General features: G+C 40.8%; 1 protein-coding gene across 4 annotated transcripts in view; it reads left to right on the top strand.

Moving 5' to 3' along the window:
* Atl1 (atlastin GTPase 1) overlaps positions 1 to 26,732 on the top strand; it is a 75,445-nt gene that overhangs the window by 18,272 nt on the left and 30,441 nt on the right. For all 4 annotated transcript variants that reach the window (XM_075947532.1, XM_075947530.1, XM_075947533.1 and 1 more), the window contains one exon: positions 22,750 to 22,997. In XM_075947532.1, the coding sequence (XP_075803647.1) occupies positions 22,750 to 22,997 (248 nt within the window). The remainder of the gene's footprint in view (positions 1 to 22,749; positions 22,998 to 26,732) is intronic.

Genomic DNA, 26,732 nt, shown 5'->3' with positions numbered 1-26,732 from the left:
CTATAAACACATTTTATGATCCAAACCAGCGCGGATCTCAAACCACAGGAAGGTGGTATATAGAAAAACATTATGTTCTACTGGCTTTGGATTGTTATTGTTTTGAAAGTTCACGCCCACTAGGAGTTCATTGCTTCTTGGTTCTCTGTCTCCTGTTCTATTTCTGTCTTACTAAGAGGATAGATGTACCTTTTACTTGGTTATTTTTGTTTTCTTTTGTCAAAAGATCATAATGCCTCCTTGTCTTCTGTTGATGTGGTGGTCACAAGATGAGTTACTCCTGTGGGCAAGGCTTACATCTGAGAGAATACCCTAGATTCCCGGTTGCTGTGGAGAGGAGGAGCAGGCAGTCAGTATTTGACTAAATTTAAGAGAAGCAATTTCATTTTCCCAGATCACCAAGCCCAAATTTCAATATTGCAGGCACAGTCTTTGCTTCTTTTGAAAACTTGGGTAAAGGTCTCTGGTGTCCCTTTCCATTCCTGTTCTTGCTCTGGAATAGGAATTTGGACACTTGACCGTTCATGATGAAGGTGCATATGTTCAACTCGGATTTTAGTCTTGATCTTTGGATTGGATTATTGACTCCACCCTGCTAGGAGCCAAGCATGTGGAAATGTATTCTAAGAATTCTTTCTTATGCTCTGGCTCATTATTCTTCAGTGTTTGCTTACAGGTTTCTTAGATAGCTCCTTCCCCAATGCCATTCTTAAGTGGGATTTCCATAGGAACAAATTGGAAAGTCAATAGAAATGAAGGTCCCTTCATCATCCAGCCAGGGGTTTTGAGTCAACAGGTCTGAAGCAGGACCTAGAAATGCGTCTTTTGACTAGTAGGTGGCAGAGGAGCAGGTCATCTGTGATGTTATTTTGAGAAGCAGTCTCTTAGCTCATTTAGGTTTGATAGAATCAGCTTCCAAACAGTTTACTCCAAAGTCATCAGGGCAATATAAATGTGATAAATCGGGAGGGAAATGCCAGAGTCATTCTATGTCCACTGGAAACTCCCTATTAAAAATAAACACTGGAATTGTGGGTATGACCTCAATATCCTACGGGAAATGCTTCACTTCTTAGGTTTTCATTTGCTGTGCAGTGTGTATAAAATATATTATTTGGAATTATAGTAATAAGAGGTAGACATTTTAACAAAGATATTAGCCATTCCTGCCTTAATTCCATTTCATTCCAGTGCCTGGTATAGTACTGTCTGCTTAGCACACAGTAGGTATGTAATGATAGCAGTGAGGCTTACATCATTGAGATAACCTCATGGGAGGTAGACGCTGTAATCTTCACTTTTCATGTTAAATGACAGGGCTAGAAAATGATAGATCGGAATTTCCATCTGGGAACTCGATTTGAGATTCTTTTTCCTTCCCCTCTGTTCTAGACCTCCTCTGAGTGGATGGGTGATTCTGTCCGCAGTTACGCAGGACTACATTGCCAGTGCAAATTCAGCTGAATTCTGTTTTGTCTTTAGCCTCTTAAATAATTGTGTTTACTATCTATTTTGTAGATGGGAAAAAAAGTAGAAATCACTGGTAAGATAAATTATGTAGTTCAAGTGATATATTTTGTAAGTTAGAGAACCATGGTGAGAAGCTCGGGTTTTCTTCTGATTTACCTTTGGTAGCACAATACCGTAGAGTGTTTTTACAAATGAATGAGTCGGGATGTGAGGTAGGGAAAGCAGGTTCTCAGAAGAAGTCACAGGTTGCTCTTATGAGAAACCAGTCTGCTGATACATAAAGAACAGTGCAGCAGCCCTTCCTGCCTGCTATCACCAGACCTTATAAAGGAGAAAACTGAGACAAAACAGTTAACCCAGACTTGGGAAATGCAGTGATTCCCAAGTAAAGAACAAGAAAGGCATTTGCAAATCTGCACATAAAAGCTCGGGACCTGTAGAGCTCTGAAATGAGGATTGTTCCACTGAGGGACCCTGCCCTTTAGGTCTTGCGGAGACCAAGGAGGCTAGAGAGTAGAAACACTTGTGCTGTGCACCGGAGTTGGAGGTGGTGTTGAGGATATTTGGAGACACCACTGCAAAGCCTGTGTGTGGACAGCTGAGAATCCACCACCTGACCCGAGTCTGCATGGAGGGAGTTTGAGTCTATGTAAGCACTGAAGAGGCAACTTTTCAAGGGTGGGCATTATTATTTTCATCATTGGGAAATCTGAGATTAGAGACCCTGAGGAACTTGCCAGAGGCACCATGGTTTCTGTGTTCTAGAACTAGGATTTAAGTCAGGATTGGTTGTCCCCACTGTCCATTTACTGAGGACTAGAAGCTAGAACAGATGCCACACGTTGTCACAACAAGCCTATCTAGGACTAAGCTGGTGAGAGAAATCAATGCCTATAAACCCAGTCACCTGGGACTAGAAAAGCAGATGAAGTGTGCCGGTGTGGAGGGAAAGGGGACAGATGAGTATCGGAAACAGGAGCCCAGAAAGCAGCCTTTCAGCAGCTGGAGGACAGCTACCCGAAACGGAGCAACAGTGGAAACCGTTCTGTTTGTTTCTGTTAATTTAACTTCCTCAAAAACTTGAGATACAGTGTAAGAATTTGCTGTTCTACAATTTGACAAAAACTGACAGTATAATAATAGCGTACAAAAATGTTTGAAATAAAGTTTTAACTTGGGCTGCCTGGAAACAAACACCAACTTTCTTCACAGTAAATATAAGAAATTCCCATTTGTAGAAAAGACATTTGTGGGAATTTTAGGCTAGGAAGTTTTAGGTTTCTGCTTTTGTTTTTGAGGGTAAATTAGCAACAGTATGGAAGCAGAACTGTGATGAATGGGCTAACATTGAAGAAGGAAGATGTGGAAATTATAATTTAACAAGTTTGCTAAGTGCATCCTTGAAGCTTGGGAATGAGAGAAATGGAAGAAATAGAGTGAATCTGAATTCCTTATACAACCAGAAATGTGCATGGTGTGAAGTGGGGGGAGGTGTGAAGTCCTCAGACCTTGGGTCCCTTATACAACCAGTAATGTTCATGGTGTGAAGTGGGGGGAGGTGTGAAGTCCTCAGGCCTGAGATCTACTAGGACAACCAATAATGAGCATTGATTGTATGGGGGTTGTGATTAAAGTTAGAATTTGAAGTGGACCAAAGAAAATAAATCAAAGTAAAGAAGTACTGTGTAATCAGAAAGCGCTATTTCTAGATCTTAGATCAAAGTCCAGGCCCAGGTCCAACTCTAGGTTTTTATATGGAGGAAACTTTCAAAGGTGTGGTGCAAGATCATGATGTCAGCCCCATTCCCTGGTTCTAGGGCTGAGAGTATCTCAGAGGACACAGCTGCTGGCTCCCGTGTCTACTCAGGTGTGTAATGTTGGGGATCAGGGAATGCTGCTTTGGAGTGTATGAGCTGAGTTTGTACACTATAGAAAAGGATTGGAAAGACATTCTTTAGGTGATTCCCATTACTGATGTTGTATATGACATCTAAGTGTTTGAATGAGTTTGCCTTTGTGTATTTTGGAAATACAGATAATGCCAAAGAAGCTGAAGAACATTCTAGTGAAATGGGAATTAATTAGAGTAGAACAGAGCTGGTGTCTCTCTAGCAGAAAGACCACATCCCCAGCCCCAGGCATTTACATGGAAGAACTACCTGTGTCAGGTCACACTGTCAGGATTGTCATGACAGACAGTGTGGCTGAGGCTATGATGATCGGAACGACTGGTCAGTCATATACAGGAGGAGGTGGAAAAGCTGGTGGGTGAAGAGTCACTCCAGACAGAGGTCAGGCCTACAGATGATGCCACATTCTTTCTGTAGTCATGGAGGGTGCAGAGTACATTTCAGATCATGATCCTACTTGCTCCCTGGCTACTGAAATTGACTTTGAAACCTGCCATTCAACTGGGCTATTGTTTCTGGGCGATATTGCTTACTGTCTCCTGTTTAAAAAGTAACCACACCTAGCTATATTAGTTCCTTCTCTTGTCTTTGTGATGAACTACCTGAGAAAAACAACTTAAATAAAAGGGCTTATTTGGGCTTATGATTTGAGAATGGAGACAGTCCACCATGATAGGGAAGCATGGCCTCAGAAACATGGGGTGATCAACAGGAAGCAGGAAGAGCAGACAGGAAATAGGGCCTGGATATTTAACCTTATGATCCACTCCCATTGATCCCCCTTCCTCCAACAAGCCTCCTCCTCCTAAAATTTCCACAACATTGACACACGGTGCCACCAGTGGAGAACCACGTGTTCAAACACGTGACTTGTGAGGGATATTTTACACACACACATGCACACACAGACTTAGGTTCTGACACCAACTTATTACTCCTGGGTTCCACCTTTGCCCCCTTCTCAAACTGACCTTTAGTCCAGACTAACAATTAGATCCTGTGCTCACTGAGAAAATGATTCACCCAAAGGTATTTCCATTCTTGAGAAGGATTTTAGGTTTGAAAGCTTTTCTTCTTTACTATAAAAATTCGTATATGAAATCTTTATGAAAAGAGCATATTAAATACACATATTCATCTTAAAGGAATAATGATCCCATGTCCCCGCTCTCCAGCTGAACTTTATCCCCTCACTCTTCAGGTGCCCTCCTAATGGCAACTTCTTCCCTCTACAAAGGCGAACACATTTGCATACTTGGTGCTCTTATCCTCCTGATAATTTGAATAGTTCTGCTAAGTAAATATGTGTATCTCCCTTCTTAAAACACAAGTGATATGTACCTAAGTGAATATATGTACCTAAGATTATTTAGTTTTAGCTGGGTGGTGGTGATGCACACCTTTAATCCCAGCACTTGGGAGGCAGAGGAAGGTGGATCTCTTGAGTTTGAGGCCAGCCTGGTTCACAGAGCAAGTTCCAGGACAGGCTCCAAAGCCACACAGAGAAACTCTGTCTCAAAACCCTTAAAAAAGAATAAAGATTATTTATTTTTATTTTTTATTTTTTCTTTCTTGCAGTTTTGGGGAGTGAGCCTGTGCCCTGTATGAGTTTGGCAAGCACTCAACCACTGAGCTATATTCTCAGTACATTATTTTGCCTTTTATTTGTCTCATTAAGTTGTTCAGGGTAACCTTGAACTCACTCTGTAGCTCAGACAGGTGTTGAACTTATTATCGTCAACATCCTAAGTAATATAGGCTTGTGCTACCAGGACTGCCTTAATTTTACACTTATGTTTTTAATTAAGGTATAATTACAACATTTCTCTTTGCTCCTTTCTTCTGACTCTTCCCTATATCCCTTCCCCTTGAACTTTCTCAAATTCCTGGACTTTATTTCTTTCATTGTTGTTACATATGTATGTGTATGTGCATATGTTCCTAAATATATAAATACAGCCTGCTCAGTCCATATAAGGTTATTTGTATGCAGATCATTTCAGGGCTGACCACTTGGTACTGGATAGCCAATTTGGGGGGAGGCTTCCTGGGGAAGGCTATTTCTACTGCTCTCAGCATTCCTTGGTTGCCTGTAGTTCTTTGTGTAGAATTGAAGCCCCATGAGATTTCCACTTTCATGTTAGCATGTCTGCTGATATTGTCTTCATTTAGTTTTTGTTGAGGCAGCCGTGCTGGTGAGATTTCATGGCTGTAGCTTCTATGACATTTTTAGGAGATGAAATTTCACAGTGTAATATAAATGCGATCTAGAGTGTGCATTTTTCCAAAAATATTTTGTTCACCCTGTATCCTCACCCACTCTTGGTGTCGTGGAGAGTGTTGTAATGTAGGGTGTGGCCTCATCGTTTTCTCAGCCCACCTGTACTGATGTGTGAGCCTGAGTTCTGTAATCATTCATGTTCATAAATTCCACTTGATGCCTGTTTGTCCTTTGCCCATTTTATTTTTTTCTTCTTTTTGATTTTCTGTATCTTTCTGTATCTTTGTTGTGCAGATCCATTTTCCTATTTTGTGATATGACTTTGCTCTTTGCAAACAGACATTTTGTTTAAATGTAATCATATTAATCTTTATGATTTGAGATTATTTTTAATTTTGATTTCATTTATTCTTTGTGTTTTTCATATCTCACCCATTTCCCTCCTTGCCTTTTATAAAATAAAATAAAATTTAAGAGAAAAAAGGAAAAAAAAGAGAGAAAGAAAAGAAAACATTTTGTTATGTGACCTGCAGTGTGACACAGTGAGTCACACAGTAAACCCCTTTATCAATACGGTTTTACGTGCAGGCATTCATTGCAGAGAATCATTGGTCTGGTTTGAGGATGCTGGTCTCTGCTACATCATCTCTTCCAGGCCATCACTAGGATTCTTCCTAGACATCCTGTCCCTGCCCTGTGTCGTGGAGATCCTGCAGCCCGGGGTCCGAATGACCAATAGTCCCCCCTCCGGCTCCCCCAACCCCCATGCTTCAGCACATCACAGATGGGGAGGTTGCAGGGTTGGTCAGCCTGCCAGCTCTTCCTTGTCCTCACCACCAGGGTGAGCTCTCCTGTGTTACTTGGCTAGTTCACCCCTTGCAGCAATGAGCAAGGGGCAGGGCCACTTTTCCTGATTTTGCATCCTCAGGGAAGGTTCTCCTACACCTACACCTTCAGAGCCAGCCACACCCTGTTGTCCAGGTGAGGTGTAGAGGCCACTCTCCTAAGTGCTGCAGTCGATGAGAGGCAGGGACAGCTCTCTACTCTTAGGATCTCAGGGCTAGCTCTTCCACTTGCCTCAGGCATTGATGGGTGGTGCTGGGGGAAGGCTTCTTAGACTGTGTTCACTTTTTAAAATTATTTTTCTTTTTGCATATATACGCATGCATCGGTGTGTGTTTGTGTGTGTGTGTGTGTGTGTGTGTGTGTGTGTGTGTGTAGGCCAGAGGTTGATGTCAGGTGGGTTCCTAAATCACTCTTCATTTTATTTTTTATTTTTTCTCTCATGAAACCTGGAAGCAAATCTGGCTGCGAAGACCCAAGCACCCTATGTCTCTGCCTCCCATGCCCAGGGAATAAGCATGTAGCACAGCACAGGATTTTACACAGTGCTCAAATCTTTGTGGTTTTGTAGCAGATACTTTACCAACTAAGTCATCCCACAGTACCTCCTTTTCTCTTTTTGTTCTTTAGATCAAATAATTAAAAACTGACCTATTTTCAAATCCATATCAATGTAAAATATTTAAAACTAGTAGTTGTTTTTTTGTTTAAAAGTAGATTTAATAATCTACCTTTTATCCCATTTCTATATACCCCCTTTTCTTTTCAGAGTAGAAAATTACTAAATCTGTAATCTACCCTTTTATCCTATTATATCTGTATCATCCTTTTTTCTTTTCAAAACAAGAACCCTGAATCTAATCTCCTTTGTTTAGCTTTTTTTCCTGACCATTACCAATAACAACTTGTAACCCATTCCCCTATACAATGACACATATCCATAATACCCATTGAAAGATCAGGAAACCACGCACCCCACCTCTTGGGAATGGGGGTATAAATTTTACTTCCTGTTGTCTGAGTGTGACAGCACCTTTAGAAGATGCTGAAAAGAAAAATTTGAGTTAATTATTAAGTCCTGGAAGAGGTAGCTGTATCATTTGTTGTCCAGTCTGTGTGTAATTGGAAAGTGCAGGGCTTATCTCAAGTCCTGGCGAGAGTAGTCTGTGAGGCTGGATCATCTCAGCTAGCCACCTCAGAATTGTTCTGAGCAATTTGTAGTCCAAAGGTGATCTTTAGGTGATGTTTTTCATCTTAATGGTGCTATCATAGTCCTGATGGAATCATCGTTGTGGAATCCCATCACCTTTTTGAAGATTTCAGAGATTGTATTAGGTCAGATTATTCCTTTCTTGATAATTTTTTCTGGGCAGTTCTCCCTTCTTCTTTGTATGCTTATTTGTCCAAAGGTCTTTAAATTCTTCAAGATGGTTGCTTTTATTTTCCTAAAAAGTCAAAAACAAACCCCTGCCCAACCCTAACTTTGGGGAGGTTCCAAATCTAGTATTTATCAATTTTGATATATGGTTTCTCCTGAATTTTTTGTTCTCGCTTCTACAGCTGTCTTGTCATCCAGAACAGTGTGGATTCTTACAATCGGTATTAGGTTCTTTAATTGCTCTTGGAAGGAGTTTCTTCCACGATGACAGGAAATGACTGAACCAAATTTGGCATAGGGGTCTGCGAGAGGCCTCTCCAGGTGTTTCCCAATGGCAGAGGGTTATCTTGACTGTCCCTTGTTGATCTACATTCATTAGTTCAATGCCTAGGACATTGCCACACCTTCTACATAATCAGAATGTTTGAATTATGCTTATAAAAATATTGTTCCTAGGAATGCCCTATTTACAGTCCCTTTTAAGGTGACCTTGTTTGCCACAATTGAAACACCTGACATTTAGATTTTTCTTCAAACCTCTGGAAATCACCTTTCCTATCCAAGCATCATCATGGTCATGAGATTCAATATTAATTGTATCTCAGATCCATTGTTCCAAGGGTGCCGATCTTGCTTTTAATGGCCTGATTACTCTTTCGCATTGTGCATTAGCATTTTCAAAAGCCAGAGATTCAATTAGTGTCTAGCTTCTGAATTTGGTATCACTCTATTTACTGCTGAAGTCAATCTTTGTAAGAAATCCATGCCTGTTTCTTTTGAGCCCTGTATGACTCAGTTTTCTTTCCTACTTCTTTAGTTGTGTCCCAAGCATTCAAAGCTTCTTCATGGCATAAAGCCAGGGTGTGGCCATCACATAGAGATTACCTTCTTATATTAGCATAATCTCTCTTTCCAAGAAGTAGGTCTTGGGAGATTTCTATCCCTCTAGCTCTGCTTCATTTTTTCATCTTTCCACCAGGTCTTCCAAGATCCAAGACTGATGCGACCAAATCTCTAATCTTGAGGGATAATTCTATTGCAAGTTGACCATGAGTTTAACATTTGCTTCACAAAAGGTGACTGCATGCCATATGAGAATCTTCTTAAATCTAACATTGCCACAGGAGTCCAATCAGCTTTTACATACATAGTCTTGGGTATATCTATCATTTGGCAATTCCTATAAGGTTACTGGATATATTAAGGTTGATTGTTTGAAATCTTTAGGCTCTTCCTCTCTAATCTTATCTAATCTTAATCAATGCTGAAATTGGTTTTCCTTTAAATTCCTCTGTCTGGATTTGAATATCTCTGTGATCTGTCTTAATAAGTTTTTCTAAAGTCTGTATCTTGGCATTCACATCAACCAACTATTTTAGAGATAAACCAAGAATTAGCAAGATGATTATCCTTGAATTATTCCATTTTAAATCATGTGTTGCATAATTATATAGAGACCTAACTCTATAATAATAGTGTTTCCCATTTTTAACATATGAAAAACATTATCTTTTAGCTAATTCCTCCCTTTAATAATTCCCAGTTGTCTCACCAAATCTGTTGCCGATGACGATTCAGATGACTATGAAGTGTGAACCTGACTGATGTTGCAAAGAACAGTAGAAGCCTGAGTTGATTTCAAGTCAGCTATCTAGTTTGGTAGCAGCCCCAGAATGGGGTCCAGGGGAAACCCACCAGGAGAGAAGAAAGGAAAACCTAGTTGGTGGGACAGACACTCTGGCTACATGTAGCTCTGGTCTATGCCTATAGCTACAAAGCCACAGGCAAGCAGCTTTTTTTGTGAATTTGTACCCCAAAAGTTGGGCACCAGAGGTAGCATGAATTCTAATTGGCCTTAATAATAAAAATCCAGAGTCAGATATAGGGGTTAATGCTGAAAGATCAGAAAAGCAGAGCAGCCAGTCACTAGTTCTTGTCTCTACTGAATCCTCAGACCAAAGGGGCAATCAATCCTGTCCCTACAAATCCTCAGACTGAATACTCTCTCTATGAAACCTTAGAATGACTCTGAGTTCCTGTCTCCTCCCAACTTATAGTCCTCCCTCTGCCCAGCCATTTCACTCCTGTCTCCACCTCCCTAGTGCTGGGGTTAAAGGTATGTGATCCCAAATACTGGGATCAACTTTGTGTAAGCTCTGTTTCTCCTTTAGACAGATTCAATTTCGCATTGCCCAGGGTGGCCTTGAACTCACAGAGATCTGTCTGCCTCTGTCTTCTGAGTGCTGGGATTAAAGGTGTGTGCCACCACTGCCTGCCCTCTATGGCTAACTAATGGCTTAGCTTTGCACTCGAATCTTCAGGCAAGCTTTATTTGCTAAATCACAAACAAAATATCACCACATTTCCTATTCTCTTTATTTTGTATGTATGCTGGGGGAGAGAGAGACATTAGGGATTCATCCTAGGATATTGCATGTTCTAGGCAAGTATTCTCCTACTAAGCTATGTCCTAAACATACATTCATTCATTCTTCTCTCATATATTACATCCCGACTGTAGTTTCCCCTCCCTCCTCTCCTCCCAGTTCCTCCCTACCACCTTCCCTCTCTCACAGATCCACTCCTTCTGTTTTCTTTCAGAAGAGGGCTGGCTTCCTAGGGGTTGTCCTTGTTTCTTAATTATAGATTTTAAAAATTATCACTGAATACTGAAATTTAACAGGTTTATTAACAAACAATTTTTGGCATGCATTGAAACAATATGACTTTTCTTCAGTTCATTAGGCTGTTTCAGTACATTAGTAGATCTCTACTGAAGTCATCTGGGTCTACAGTCGACCCAGGCTACTCAGTGTTCCCTGTTGAAATACACTGCTGAGCTTGCTGATCCTTTAATTAAGATATTTACAAGCAAGTTTGTAGCTAAGTTTCTTTCCTTGTACTTTCTTTATTTGACTTTAGTATTAAACTGTCAAGATTATATTAAGGTTATAAGGTTATTATTTGAATAAGTTAATATAATATAATGATCCAGTTCAATGAAACTAGTCTATTAAACCACCCTAACCTGCTATCTCATCTAATAATAAGATTTTGAACTATTGATCCAATTTCTGCATGAAAAGCAATTAATGCTTTTTCTTTTTCTAGAGTCACTTCTAGTAATTTATAGCTTTCTTAGAACCTGTCTATTTCATCCACATGGCACAATTGCTGTGGCTTTCTATTATTTTTCTTAGCTTAAATTTCTTTTAATTTGTGTGTCTTATATCTTTAATTATTCAGTATGTTTTTCTGCTGTATTTACCTAATTTCTGTGCATTTCTTATTTTTTGGAATATTCTTTTATTCTTTTTTAACTTAAAAATTGTGGGATACACCCAAATTTTTCATATATATATATATATGTATATGTATAAATGTATATGTAGTCCCTCTATTTATATGGCTATATATTTTCTCTAAATGGAATTTTTGTTTCTAATATATATTGATATAACTTATTTTCATGGGTTTTAATTAGCTGTCCACAACAGTATAGAATTTCCTAAGTTGCAGCAGTGAGGAACCAAACATTCAATGCATCTGAGTTTAATTTTGTAAAGTTAAATATTCACGTATGGCTACTGGCCACATGTAAAGCAATCCATGCTACAGAATACCCATAATTTACCTTGTTTTTATGTTTAGGGTTTATTACTTTTACATTTTATGTGTTTGAATGTTGGCCCAAATGTATGTCCGTGTACCATATGCATGAAGTACCTGCAGAAGTCAGGAGAGGGTGTCAGATTCCCTGGGCCTGGAGTCAGAGATGGTTGTAAGTTGCCATGTGGGTGTTGGGAACTGAACCCAGGCCCTCTTCAGCAGCCAGTGCTCTTAACTGCTGAGCTATCTTTCTAACCCTCAATAGTTTGAATAAAATGTTTGAAGTTTACTTTATATCCTAAAATAATCTTAATTTTTATGACTATTATACATCCCTGAACAGCATTTTATGTTTTCTGGTGTGTGTATGTGTGTGTAGACCGGGCTCAGCCTTACATACATATCATTCATTTCTTGGGTGCCATCCATCTTGCCTTTGGAAACAGTTCCCTCATTTGGCCTCTAGGCTGATTGGCCAACCAGCCCCGGAATCTGCCTGACTCCATCTTCAGCACTGAGGTTACACATATGCATCACCGTGTTTGGCTTTTTTTTGTGGGTCCTAGGGATTGAACTCAGGTCCTCAGTTTACACAACAGGCTCTTTACCAACTGGGCTAGCTCTCTAGCCCATGTTTTCTAATTTCTGTACAGTGATATATATACATATATGTGTGTATAAACACACACACACACACACACACACACACACATATTCCTGTAGCTAGATTTTTCTTTGGATTGCCAACTCACACACACACAAAATATAGAAACAAAAAACAAAAAAAAACGCATGGAGACTTATTAATTATGAAAGCTCGGTCCATAGGCTTGTTTCTAACTAGTTTTTCCAACTTAACTCTTTTCTGTTCATCTATGTCCTACCATGTGGCCTGTGACTTTAGCCTCTCCTCCAAGTGCATGTCTTGCTTCCTCTGTGCCAGGCTGACAACTCTGGCTTTCTTTTTCCCAGGGTGCTCTCTGTCCAGAAGCCCCACCTATTCTTTCTACCCAGCTATTGGCCATTCATCTTTTTATTAAACCAATCACAGTGACACATCTTCACTCAATGTAAAGGAATACTCCACAACACATTCCATTTAGCCGAGACTTTCTCAGTGCATAGTTCATTATCTTTTATTTACTAGCTAGTTTTGGACGTTTTCATCTTTAAGATACTACTAGCTGAATGACATTGATAATTTGTCAATTCTCCCTTCTTTACTGTTGTTTTACTTATATACTTCCACACTATTGTAGTAATATGAGCGGCGGGGCTGAGTCCCCAGCACCCTGGCGGCCTGCTAGCTTATGCCCGAAATAACAACACACAAACTGTATTCATTTAAACACTGCTTGGCCCATTTCTATCTAGCCTCTTCTTGGCTAACTCTCGCACCTAGACTAGCCCATTTCTAATCATCTATGTAGCACCCTTCTTACCAGGAAGATTCTAGCCTATGTCCATCCTGGGTTGGAGCTTCATCGCGTGCATCTTCCCGGGAGCGGGGAGCATGGTGTCTCTCTGAGGCGTCTGCCCCCGAGAGGAGAGCTGTCGAGTCTGAGCTCACTTCCTCTTCCTCCCAGCATTCTGTTCTGTTTACTCCACCCACCTATGTTCTAAGCTATGAGCCCAAGCAGTTTGTTTATTACTTAACCAATGAAATCAACAGATTGATATATGACACTCCCACATCACACTATTAGGTATTTATAAATTTGATACTACCACATCTTCTTGACGAATTCAGCCTTTATTTTTATATAGTAGGCCTCTAGTGTAATATTTTTGACTCAATCTTTTTTGTTTGATGCTAACATAAAAGTTTCATATTTCTTGTGCTGGTTTCATTTGTGAATCTACCAAGTGCCACCTATAGAATGAGTCATCTTGTCTACCTGAATAGTGACGACCTCTTGGATGTGGATGCTGTTGGTGAACTTCCATGTTCATTTTGGAGTTCCTGAGGACCTGACCATCTGACCGAAGGGCTGAGAGATGGGTCATTCTGTACCCTTCGTATGGCTGCTGCCTTTTCACATGTCACTGGTTCTGTTGGACACCAGGGCCTTTCTTCACTCTGTCTTCCAGCTGCCCTCCGTGTCTTTCTTTACAAGATCTAAACTAGACCTCAGTTAAGAAACACCGAGTGTAGTGACATAGTTCTAGTCTATGTTTCTAGTCTCTTAGCACAGAGAGGAGCTGAAAACGGTGGAGAGATGTGAGCAGGACAGACAGTGCTGCAAAGAATACCCATTCTTCTCAGAATAGCTCACTCAGAGGTGATCAGAGGACCATAGAACCATTCTATGGAAAGCAAGTGCTTCTAAAACCGGCCCAAAGTGTCTCTAAGTCTGTGTGTATTTGCTTGTTTTCTTTGACAGAAAATTTACTTTCCATTTGCTCTTTGGCTTAAATATGTGAGTATATTTTCTTATTAGTTTTTTTCTATAATGTGATTTCAAGTGACTGTATACTTCACATAAATACCTGTGTCACAGTTTATGTACAGTGTCCTGCAATTAGACCTTTGGGTTATTTCTGATTTGTCACCATGTAATGACATTGTTATGACTATAAATACTGTCCATGGCTCTGATTTCCTTAGAATACAGTCCAGGAAATGAAATTGTTGGGGGAAAAATTATGTATATTTTTAGTTTTTTATTAATTCCAGCACCAAGTGGTGTGGGACAATTGTTTGTATTCTGTCAATTATATTTTAAATAAATGCTGATTTGCCAGTAGCCAGGCAGGAAGTATAGGTGGAACAACCAGACAGGAAGTAGAGGCGGGTCAATGAGAACAGGAAAATGCTGGAAAGAAGGAAGCCCATTCCTCTACAGTGTGACCTAGCCACAGAAGAAGCAAGATGTGACTGCCTCGCTGAAAAAGGTACTGAGCCATGTGGCTAACATAAACAAGAATAATGGGCTAATATAAGTTAGAAGCGTTAATAAGAAGCTTGAGCTACCAGGGCAATCAGTTATAATTAATGTAGACCTCTGTGTGATTTCTTTGGGACTTAACGATTATGGGAACCAGGCAGGACAAAAAACGCAGTTGTATAATGTGTATATATGTGTGTGCGAGCATACACATAAACATACACACACATATATTTACCAGAAAGTTTTGTCTTTTTTCTTTTCTTTTTTTTTCTTTTTTTGTTTTGTTTTGTTTGATTTTTGAGATAGGGTTTCTCTGTGTAACAGCCCAGGCTGTCCTGGAACTCACTCTGTAGACCAGACTGGCTTCAAAGGTTTATTTCTTTTTAATTAATGTGTCTTTGCTTGGAACACTGAAATTTTCCTTGTATCTCTATCAGGAATTTGAATTTCATTTTGCATTAGTTTCTTACTTTTTCTGCTGAGATCTGCATACACACAGTGCTCTTAGCATGAAGTCACAGGCAAGCAAATACATAGCTGTTTATGGTCACTGACATATTTTGGATGATTTATGGAATTTTGTTTCCAAATAAATAAAAATCCTGCTAAGTGGTTTCCTTACTCTTTCCAGGCTCCGAGGTTGCAGGATTGGTATTGTTGCTTCGAACCCCATTCCTCAGTGCGTCAGCAGCAGCAGAACTACCTAAACGTCTACGTGGTGGCCCTTTGAGATTATCTCATACGTGATCTCTTCATAGCCCACAGCTCTACTCTTGCTCTGAGATTCGTCTTCATAAATTAATTTTGTTCAGTCTCTGCAGCTCCTCAGGCTCTTCTGTGTAAACTCTGTTACTTTGGAGTCATTCTCAGCTTTTATCAGAGAGAGGGTCCTTCAGTAGAAATTCAAGTTCTATCATTAGACTTTACAGAAAAGTAACAGTTCTTTACCTTTTTGTTGCTAAGATACAGTTTCCTAGGCAGCATGATTTCCTCTAAAATATCTCCAGCACACTCATAGCTTGCTTTCTCTCTTGGTTTAATATCTGCCAAAGAGATAGAATATTGGTCTTTTTTTTTCTAAGTTTAAATTAAGAAAGTTAGTAACACATTCTGATAGCATTTCTATTGTATAATAGTGATTATTTCCTTTGGTTATTCTAATTTTTTAAATTTCCTTTTCTGCATATCAAAATTTAATAACTGAGTACCAGCTTCTAGTGACTTAGAATATCTCTGTGCAGAATACAAAATCCAGTAAGTGAAAAGTTGAAAGAGTATGTTGTTTCTTTGTTCATTTTCTGTTGCCATGACAGAAAACCTGAGACTGGGTGATTTTTTTTGAAGAAAAGAGATTTATTGTGATCCACTGTCTTGAGGTGGATAAGCACATGATCAGATAGCCGTGCCCAGCGAGTGCCTGGCGTGTCATAAGACAGAAAGCTGAAGGGCAAGGGCGCTGTGCAGAGACAGCACATCAGGGGCAGCTTCACTTTCTTTCCTATTTTTTATATATTTTATCAAATCCCATTCCCCTTCCCTCCATTTCTCCCCTTATCTATCCCCACCCCCTTTCCTCTTCACTTCATGTGCACTGTTCTTCCACCCACCAAGTCCATTTAGTGTGCCTGCACGTGTATGGGGAAAGAACCATCTGCTGGAATGTGGGTGGCCTGTCAGAGCCCACATCCCTAAAGAAAACTGACTCCCCTCCCAGCAGCCGTAAGTTGCCCATAGTTCCTCAGCTAGGGATGGGACTGCCTGAGCCCCTCCCCACCCATGCTGGATCTCGCTGACTCATTCTTGTGCAGGTCTTGCACATGCAGCCATAGCTACGGTGAGTTGTGTGCAAGGACCCTGTTATGCCCGGCAAATACTGTTTGTGTCAGTGACCAGAAATAGATGTTTTGCTGCATCTACTCTTAGAATCCTCCTTGCCTCTCTTCACTAATAATACTTTAGCCTTAGGCCAGGGAAGTGTTCTACAGATGTCCCATTTAGAGCTGAGAATTCCAGAATATCTTATTCTCTGAATAGTGAACAGTTGTGGTCTCTGTGTTAATTACCATCTGCTGCAGGAAGAAGTTTCTCTGAGGAGTGTTGAGAGATGCACTAATCTTTGGGTATAAATTTAAGAACTTAGGGAACAGTTTATTACTTTGTACATTTAGCAGGAGAATAGTGAGTTCTCCCCTAAGACCATGAACTAGCCAGCCACAGGTTTGGTCTGGTCACTAGTACCAGGTCTTTTCTGAGGGGGCATTGCATTTGATCAGAAAAGCGGCTGGTCACTCCCAGAACGTTCATCATGCCACCATTGCACCAGTGAGAAAACATTGCCTGGTTGTTACGCTAGCTCCCCCAGTCCACAGCTAGCTAAGACTTTGATTGGTTGTTACGCTAGCTCCCCCAGTCCACAGCTAGCTAAGACTTTGATTGGTTGTTACGCTAGCTCCCCCAGTCCACAGCTAGCTAAGACTTTGATTGGTTGTTACGCTAGCTCCCCCAGTCCACAGCTAGCTAAGACTTTGATTGGTTGTTACGCTAGCTCCCCCAGTCCACAGCCAGCTAAGACTTTGATGACTTTGCTTCCCTGTTACTGTGCATGAACCTTTCAGCTCCATGAAAGCAGCCAGTAGGGATGAAGATTCCAGGTTGGTACTGATGTGGGAATCCCCTCTGTGTGTTGCTTGTATTGGTTAATGAATAAAGAAACTGCTTTGGCCTGAAGGGCAGAACTTAGGTAGGCAGAGAAGACAGAACTAAATTCTGGGAGGAAGAAAGGAGAGTGAGAGGGAGCCACCATGGAGCCGCCAGAAACAGACACTGGGAATTTTACCTGGTAAACCACTGCCACATGGAATACACAGATTAAGAGAAATGGGTTAAATTAAGATGTAAGAATTAACCAATAAGAAACTAGAGCTAATGGGTCAAGTAGTGATTTAGTTAATACAGTTTCTGTGTGGTTATTTTGGGGCTAAACTAGCTGGGTGGCCAGGACAAACAAGCGGCCTGGCCTTCCCTCCAACAATTGGCACCCACGTGGTCAACTAAATCCACTTAAAAACCCAAGAGAGCTTAATTTTAAACAACACACACATACACACACACACACACACACACAAAATGGAGTTTAACACAGCTTCTTGCTGTTTGCTGGTGGCATGCTACAGCTCCTTTAAGAAAGAGTTTCCTGACTCAGCAGCAGAAAAAAAGCTGTGCAGTTTTAAAATGCCGGCTTTCTGGGCTATGCTGCTAGCCTGACCTCTGGCTCTTGTAGGAGACAGAGCATTTGGATGGGGTTTGTGAGTAAAGTGTATGGCTTACTTGATGGGAATGTGGACTCACTGTGTGCCTGGAAGTGGGGCAATGCATGTGGCTCAGAGGCACATGTGGCTCCACCATGCTGAATTGTGCAGAGTGCAGGCAGGAACTACCGTATGTATCATAAGAAAAGCAAAGCTTAAGTTTTAGACTGGGCAGGCAAACCGGTGGTACCATATTACCCTTACTAATGGCATAACTTAAGTTTTTAAGAAAGGCTTAGCATTTTAAGAAGTGCTCCTGAACAGTAAAGAATTATTACAGATTTACTGTAATAATAATAGGACAGATTCAGACATAAATGACCTGGCAGCGGCAGCAGCACTGTTTGACAGTCCTCTCGTGCTGTGATTAGTCCCGTGAGAGCAGAGCTTGGCACACTCGCGTGAGAAAGACAACCATGTATTCATGAGTTTTGATGACCTTATCACTTCCTAACAGTCCCACCACCTCTCAATGGGAACCAAATTTCAGCATGGCTCAGAGGGAGCAAAGCATACTCAACCCATAGCCAGGGGTTCTCTCTCTGCTGGTGAGCCGTCTGTCCAAGTCCTCCATAGTAAAGTGTCCTCCCTACCTGGCTCGTATCTCACCTGCTTCCTTTCTGCTTCTCGTTTGAGACTTGAATGCTTTTTGGGGAATTGACACTGAGTTTAGTTTAAGAAAACATTTAAGAAGGCAGATATCTGAGAAGGACGAATCTTGGTTTAGGACGGGGCAGGGAATAGCTCAGTGGTAGAGTTCTTGTTTAGCACATTAAAAGTCTTGGGTTTCTTATCCAGTACTGCAAAAAGAAACAAACAAGTTCAGACTTAGCTATATCATCCACTTCTGCCCTGAAAAGGCAGAGCCAGGAACAGTGAGCAGGAAACACGCATTGATCTCTCCTCTTCCACATTCCTAAAACCCACTGTGGTGGTTTGGAAGAAAATGAACCCAAAAGGTAGTGGTACTATTGATAGGTGTGGCTTTGTTGGAGTCGTTGTGACTTTTTTGGAGGAAGTGTCTCTGCAGAAGCAGGCTTTGAGGTCTCATATATGCTCAAGATACTGCCCAGGGTCTTAGATCACTTCCTGTTGTCTGCAAGCCAAGATGTACAACACTCAGCTATCTCTCCAGCACCATGTCTGCCTGCCTCCACATCCCACCATGGCTATAATGGACTGAACTCTGAACTATAAGTGAAGCACCACAATTAAATGTTTTTCTTTATAAGAGTTTTCATGGTTATGGTGTCTCTTCACAGCAACAAAAACCCTAACTAAAACACCCACCTTGTCTCAAATCTTCCCAGGTCTCTCCTCTTCTTCCCACTGATCTGACTCCAGATAACCCTGTCAATCAATTCTGTTTATCCATGTTCCGTCTTACCCCTCAAACATTCCAAACACTCACACATTTTTCAGAGTTATACATTTTGTATATATTATGTTACATCTTGAGTTATTAGAATATCCAGTGGCATTTATTTCAAGTAAGTCTCCTCATTCTTTGCAATTGTAGTATATTTTATATGTAAATAAATCACTATTGATTAACCAGTTCTTCATTTGATGGTCATTTATTCTGCTTCTGGTATTTTGTGTCTGTGTGACTATATATGTGGAACAAATCCCTTGAAATAGCCTTTCTAAGTTAAGGAATACATACATTTACACTTTCCATAGTTATTTGCCTAACTGCTATATAAAATACTGTATTCATTTTACTGGTGCCTTGCAGTGACTGGCCAACCATGCCAGGAATTATCATATCCTTGATCAGATACATTAAAATTCTTATCAGTAAACTTTTCAGTTTTATTTGCATGACATTGAATATCTTTTTATATGTATAGAGTATATATCATTTCTTGTTAGCTGCTGGTTTGTAAGCTCTGTCTGCTTTTCCTATTTTATACTTAGATCTGTGGTTTAAGTTGATTTTTGTGTATGGTGAGAAGTAGGAAGCCAGGCATGGTGGCACACTCCTTTAATCCCAGAATTTGGGAGACAGAGGCAGGCAGACCTTTATGAGTTTGGAGCCAGTCTGGTCTACACAGCAAGTTCAAGGACAGCCAGGACTACACAGAGAAACTGTGTCTCAAAAAAACAAAAGTGGGGGGTAGGTGTGTAGGAATATGAGTATTCAATTGATTTGCACAATTTTTGGAAGATAATTCTTTCCTTGTTCATTGCAGTTACAGCTTTGTTATCAATTGTGTGTGTGTGAGGAATCATTAACCCTTTTTTTCTTGCCTTGTCTTTTCTTTTTCTAAACCTGTAGCTCTTCTTGCCTCAGCCTCCCTAGTACTGTTATTCTAGGCATGAGCAACCACAACTGTGTTTTTTTTTTTCTTTTATGTAGCCTACTCCAGACTAGACTTTTCTCTGTAGCTCAGGCTAGGCTTGAGGTCTCAGTGGTTCTCTAGCCTCAGCTTCCTGGATGCTAGAATATCAGTCATGTGCCACCATACCTAGCCAATATCACCAGATCTTAATTACTATGCATTCTAAACAGCAATGGCTAGTGCTCCAACTTAGTTCTCCGGGATTTCTTGTTAGCTTTTGTTCTTTGTGTTTCTAGCTTGTTGATTTGTGTAGGAAATATTATTGAGAATTTGATTATTGCTAGAAATCCAGAAATCAAAGGTAATTTGACACATTTACTATGTAGTCTTTAAGTCTGGGGAATTTGTATCTGTATTTTAGTACTGTTTTATATTTTCCCTAGAGGTCTGAAGTTCCTTTCATTAGATTACAATTGTATGTTGGCATCATGCTGGCTGATCTGTGTCCCTCTTCCCATTCCCATAGTCTGACTGCAGTGGGCCTGGGTGTGATGTAGGATTCCCCTGTGTATGCTATGAATATGTTTTATTACCATTGGTTAATAAAACTGCTTTGACCTAAGACCCTCTCAACAGTAGGGAGACCATGACTGGTCCTGGTAACCACTACTCAGGCCAGAGAAGTCATAGACCTCAGGGGAAACCTCCACCCACCGCTCTACTTCACAGCACAATTCCTAGTTTTATCTTTTGAAGAGGTTTTATTTGTTTTTATTTTCTATGTGAGTGTTTTGCCTACCTGTCACATGCATGCAGTGCCTGATGAGGCCAGAAGAGGGCATACTTTTCTTACTGCATAGTCCAGGCTAGCTTCAAATTCAAGGTCCTCTTGTCCCAGCCTTGCCAGTTATTGGATTGCCACCATCTTCCACTATGCCTAGCAATACAATGCAGTTTTAAGTTTAATTAGCATATTGATTATAGTATTTCTCTGCAAAGTGTTAAAATAGTTCAAACTAATACCAATTAGATGAATAAGAAGCTTACATGACTTTTCTAATCTATTTCAATTAAGATAGACTGTTATTGGTGCTGGTATAGGAAAAGTTTGATTTCCCTTTTACTTTATCCAAGTATCAATTCCTAAACAGATTTAACTATCAAAAGCAAAACTCCAAAGCTCAATAAATGCAAAAATTTTCAGATTTTCATAAGGAGTTAATAAAACATGGCAAAGTGCTAAGTACATAAGAATATTACAACAAACTTTATTATTAAACTAACAATTGCTCTACATCGGTATTAGCTTGTGCAGAGTGTAAAGACTTGTGCTGTAGTTTTAGATGTTGGGTGTATGTCGTTCTCTGTTTTCTGTTTGTCATTTAAATGCCTCTTGTGTTTGGATGTTCTTTCTTGTCTCAGACTGGGAAAATTTCTGCTGTAATTTCATGGAATACTCTATGCTTTAGTATTTATCTTAACTCCTTCTATCTCATGAGGTCTTAGATTCGGTCTCTTGATTGATTTCTAGAGTTCCTAGTCATTTTGGTCATTCTTTTTTCCTGTTTATTTCTTTAAAGTTGGGGTCTGGAGAGATGGCTCAGTGCTTAAGAGCACTTGTTGCCTTCCCAGATGTTCTGAGCTCAGTTCAGTACCCACATCAGATGGCTCACAACTGGCCACAACTCCAGCCCCAGGGATGCAGTGCCCTCTTATGGCCCCATGGGTAACTGCACACACATGGCATATTCACTCAGAGATACATAACATACATATCATACACATAAATAAAAAGTAAAAATGGGTACGTCTTGTGTGGGCATGCATGTGGGGGTCTGAACACAAGTTTTTGGAGTCAGTTATCTGCTTTCTGTACCAGCATGAAGGCCTGAGTTTGATTTCCAGCAGTCATACGAAAACCAGGCGTGGTGGCTCACGCACAACAGCCCAGCACTGGGGCGGTGGCTATAGTGGGATCCCTGGGGCTTGTTGGCCAGCCAGTCTAGTTGAATCAGTGAGCTCCAGATTCAGTGAGATATCTGTCTCAAACAGTGAAGTCAAAAGCAATTGAAGAGCCTTGATGAAGGCCTGTGATCTTCATGTGTTTGCACACTGGTGTGCATGGGCTCTCACACACTCAAGCATATACACAAGCATCACAAGGATTCTTTGTTTACATAACCAAGCTTATTCCTAGGGCATAGAGGAATTGCAAAATATAATCATGATATTCATCTGCTCTAACAGTTGAATACTGGCTTAGATATTTTTTTCTTGTTTAGTAAAGAACTTTGTACCAACATTTTGAAAAGAAATGATTGATTGATTGAGTCACATGAGCAGGAAGACTAAGTCTCTGGTCTGGACTGAGATGGTCTGGATGGAATGAAACTTGTGACCAGAAGGCACATTCCCAGTCCTGCTTGAGAGTGGAGAGGTGTTGGGACCAATTAAATCCTGGCCTTCAGCTGGATGTTGGGATTAATTGAGTCTTGGCCTACAGCTGCTCTGAGCACGAGACCTTCAGGAGTTCCTGGTGGCAGGAGAGTGGTTTCTGGTGGGTTTGGCTGGGACGTGGCTATCTCTATATAATCTGCCCCTGAACACAATAAAGGGGGCATTCTTGGGGGATTCAAGGATGACCCGCGTCGCTGTCTCTCTGTGTGTGTGTGTGTTTGTGTTTTAACCTCCAGCCCCCTTTCCTGAAGCTCGGTAACTGGGTGCCAGCGCACCGAATGCAGACACGGGGGCGTGGTGCGCGGCACGCGGCATAGAGGTACCGATTTCATGGTGTTTGAGATAAGTAGCTAAAGTAACTGTATTTTGTTCAACAGGTGGCTTTTCAGAGAAGTCAAGCGAATGGAGCTCAGAAGAGGAGGAGCCAGTGAAGAAGGCAGGACCTGTCCAAGTCCTCATTGTCAAAGATGACCATTCCTTTGAGTTAGATGAGGCTGCGTTGAACCGGATCCTTCTCTCCGAATCTGTCAGAGACAAGGAGGTAGTTGCTGTGTCGGTCGCTGGAGCCTTTAGGAAAGGGAAGTCTTTCCTGATGGACTTTATGCTGCGGTACATGTACAACCAGGTATGGAAGGGCCCTTAAATACATTTCCTTCCCATGCCTCTTCCACGTCGGGTTTTTACTAGCGCTGAGTATTCCTGTTTCTGTTATTATGTGTGCTCAATGTGAGGGTTGCGGTGTAGCCATTCCAACTTGGGTGCTTTGGGAGCAAACTACACAGGATTTTTCTTCGAAGCTCCTGCGTCACATTTACCTAAAGATATAACTTACTCTTTAGTCTTTTAAAAATTAGCACTAGCATAATGATAGAACTATGAATTTTACATGTAATATTTAAAATGTCAAGTAGATTTTACCATAAGCTTTTCTTTTTAATAATTTCCCCACAGTGTTTATGATAACATTCTTAAAACACGAGGCAAATTTTGAGCCAGGTGGCGGCAGTAGCACACACCTTTAATCCCAGCACAAACAGAGGCAGGTGGATCTCTGTGAATTCAAGGTCAGCCTGGTCTACCGGAGCTAGTTCCAGGACAGACTCCAAAGCTACAGAAAAACTGTGTCTCGAAAAACCAAAAAAACAAAAAAATCATGAAGCAAATTTTAAGGATTTTCACAATGTGCACTTAGGTGCCAACACCTCGATTCTTCCACAGACCTAATTTATCATGTATGTCTGTATGTACTCATTCTTCCTAGTCATTCATTTCTTAATGATATTAAAAAGCTTCAAATTAGTCGGGAGATGGTGGCGCACGCCTTTAATCCCAGCACTCAGGAGGCAGACGCAGGAGGATCTCTGTGAGTTCGAGGCCAGCCTGGTCTACAAGAGCTTCAAAGCAACACAGAGAAACCTTGTCTCGAAAAACAAAAAACAAACAAAAAAACTTCAAATTAAATTGCTAACATCAGTGTACTTTCTCACATGCTTCAATATAAGTCATATATTATTCTCATAGTTTTTGTTTTTAAATAAAATCTATATGGAGAAACACAAATACTAAATATATTTGTTTATTTTTATAAATGCATATCCCTGTGCAGGCCAGAACTCAAAGCAGAGACAACCATTCTCTCCAGAAAGTTCCTTCATAGCTTTTTCTAGTCTGGTCTCACTTTGTCCTAACCTCAGAGGCAACTGACAGTGTCTGACAAATCGTGTTGATACAGACATGTGACATCTAGGGACCTTGGCTCTATCAAATGCAGAAGGATGCATGGGAAATTATTACAAGGCTAGAAGTTGGCAAAGGAAAACGTTCTGGCATCCCCCCACTCCCCGTGACTTCCAATGCAAACATGGAGTTTTGAAATAGAATCGATAAACCTCCCAAAGAACTTTTCTGAAGCACTAGACAGGCTGAGGCAGAATTCCAAGTTAAGAATTAGCTAGCCAGGTGTGGTGGCATAGACCTTCAATCCCAGTATTTGGACCACAGAGACAGATGGATCTCTGTGAATTTGAGACAAGCCTAGTCTACAAAGCAAGTTCCAGGACAGGCAGGGCTATACAGAGAAACCCTGCCTCAAAAAAGAAAAAGGAAAAGAGAAAGAAAAAAAAGGTTAGATTGCATAGAAAATTCCAGGCCAACCTGAGCCGCATGACGAGACTGTCGCAAAGGTCTTTGGACTGTGTCTTTATACCACAGTTATCCATTTTTAGTTTGATCTTTTAGGCATGAAGTATTTTAGGACAACTTTGAAGCTAACCTTTATCTAGCTTTAGTTCAAACAAATAAAGAACAGAAGTGCTAAGATAATTCAGGCTTTGAAAGCAAGCAAAACTCTAAACCCAAATAAGTTACGGTACTTACCATCTATAGATGGGTTATTGGTGCACATTCTAGTCAAGTGTGGTAAAGAGTGCTTGCTAGGATCCCCTTTTCTTTATCTGCACCTAGCAGAGCATTGACAAAGAGAGACAGAAGGTGATCACTGGCTGTGCTGTTCCCTGCAGAGGGCAGCAATCACTGGCCATGTGGGCTTACTCTAGTCCTGTTTCTGCACTTGCGACTACCAATTGCAATTAGAATGGCAATATGTAATTTTTAATGTGACAAACTATGTTCTTTTAAGCAGGAAAAATTTTAACTTCATTTTATGCCTGAAACATAGTGTTCAATAATTAATCATTAGAGACAGTGAACGTGAGCCTGAATGCATGAAACAAGCTAAATGTTCAGTCTTCCACAGGCACTCTTTATGGATCTATCTCTTGTCCTTCAAAACTATTTTTCTGGGATAGAACTTTTATAATATCTTAAAAAGATCATTATCCTCGGGTAATGTTGCAGTAATGTTATTTTCCTAGTTCATAACCATCACAGTTTATCCTTTGAAATATATTTTCCAACTATTTTTTATGTAGCATATTTAATTTAAATATCAACATTGAATAGTTAATAGCAATTGACTCTTGCATTGTGTTAAGCACCATGGAGGATACAAAAACAGACAGCTATACTAAAGCATATCATGGTTTGGCTAAGGAAACAGAATCAAGATGTGTGAAAAATTAGAGCAATGCTCAGCTCTAAATGGAACACCTGTATCACACACCTTCCTCCCAGGCTCGTGGCTCATTGTGGAAGAGGGCTAGAAAGCATCTAAAAGCCAGGTAGGGCGACTACAAGGAAACTGTCTTCCAGACACAACACAGCGACCACACAGATGAACTCACGGGGTTGTGACAACACACGCAAGACCTGTGCAAGCTCGAGCCATCCCAAATATCAACACGGAGAGGGGAAGTGGGCACAAAGCACCATCCTAGCCAAAGCGCTATTGACAGGTGATAAGTGTACAAGATCTGGATCTAGAGGGGAAGTAGAAGGGCCGTTCTAGACTCAGGGGAATACATTAAACAAAGAGCACACCTTCCATGGAGTGGATCTTGCGTTGGCAATGAAGACGTAAGAATTATAGCACAGATGGTGCAACCCATTATTATGCTTTTTATAATGATCTAAAATTGCTTTATAGAATAAGACAGGATATAGCACACACTCTCCTGCCAAGACTCAGCCATCACTGTGGAAGAGGAGGTGGAAAGATCGTATGATCTAGAGGCCATAGACGACTACAAAGAAACTGTTTTCTGGACACAAAGGGGGCAGTTTGCCCTTGTCAGCTAATTCACAGCTGCATAAACACTGCATGCTCAAGCCAGAAAAATCCCAGCAGAGGCAGGACGTGGTCACGAAATCTCACCCTAGCTGAGGGAGGAACTGTTGGTAATTGTTATCTGTCAGGAGAAAGGAGGGTCAGTTTTCTTCAAGGGTGTCACCCTGGTAGGTCAGCCATGCTGCGGTGGATGGCTGTACAACCAGGAGTATATTGTCAGCCCTAACTGGATGTGTGTTTGTTTTCATGAAGACACACACACATAGCAGGGTGGGTATGGAATGGGCAGTGCATCTGGGAAGAATTGGGGAAGGGGATGGATATGATCAAGATATTATATATAAAATTTTCAAGGAATTAATAAGATATTTTTGAAGGTAGCAAAATTATATTTTATACTAGTTTTGTAGACTCAGCCTATTAGCTCTAGCTTCTTATTGGCTAACTCTTACATATTAATTTAACCCATTTCTATTCATCTGTGTATCGCCACGTGGCTGTGGCCTACCAGCTAAAGTTTCCTCTAGCTCCAGCAGGGCTCCATGGCTTCTCTCTGACGCTGCCCTCCTTTCTCCCACCTTTCAGTCCACTCCTCCCCGCCTAGCTCTGCTCCAATATAGGCTCAAAGCAGTTCTTTATTCATTAATGGTCATCACAGCATACAGAGGGAAATCC

Source organism: Microtus pennsylvanicus, chromosome 14 (genome assembly GCF_037038515.1).
Source record: "Microtus pennsylvanicus isolate mMicPen1 chromosome 14, mMicPen1.hap1, whole genome shotgun sequence".
NCBI classification, from domain to species: Eukaryota; Metazoa; Chordata; class Mammalia; order Rodentia; family Cricetidae; genus Microtus; species Microtus pennsylvanicus.
This window is presented reverse-complemented; position numbering and strand designations above follow the sequence as displayed.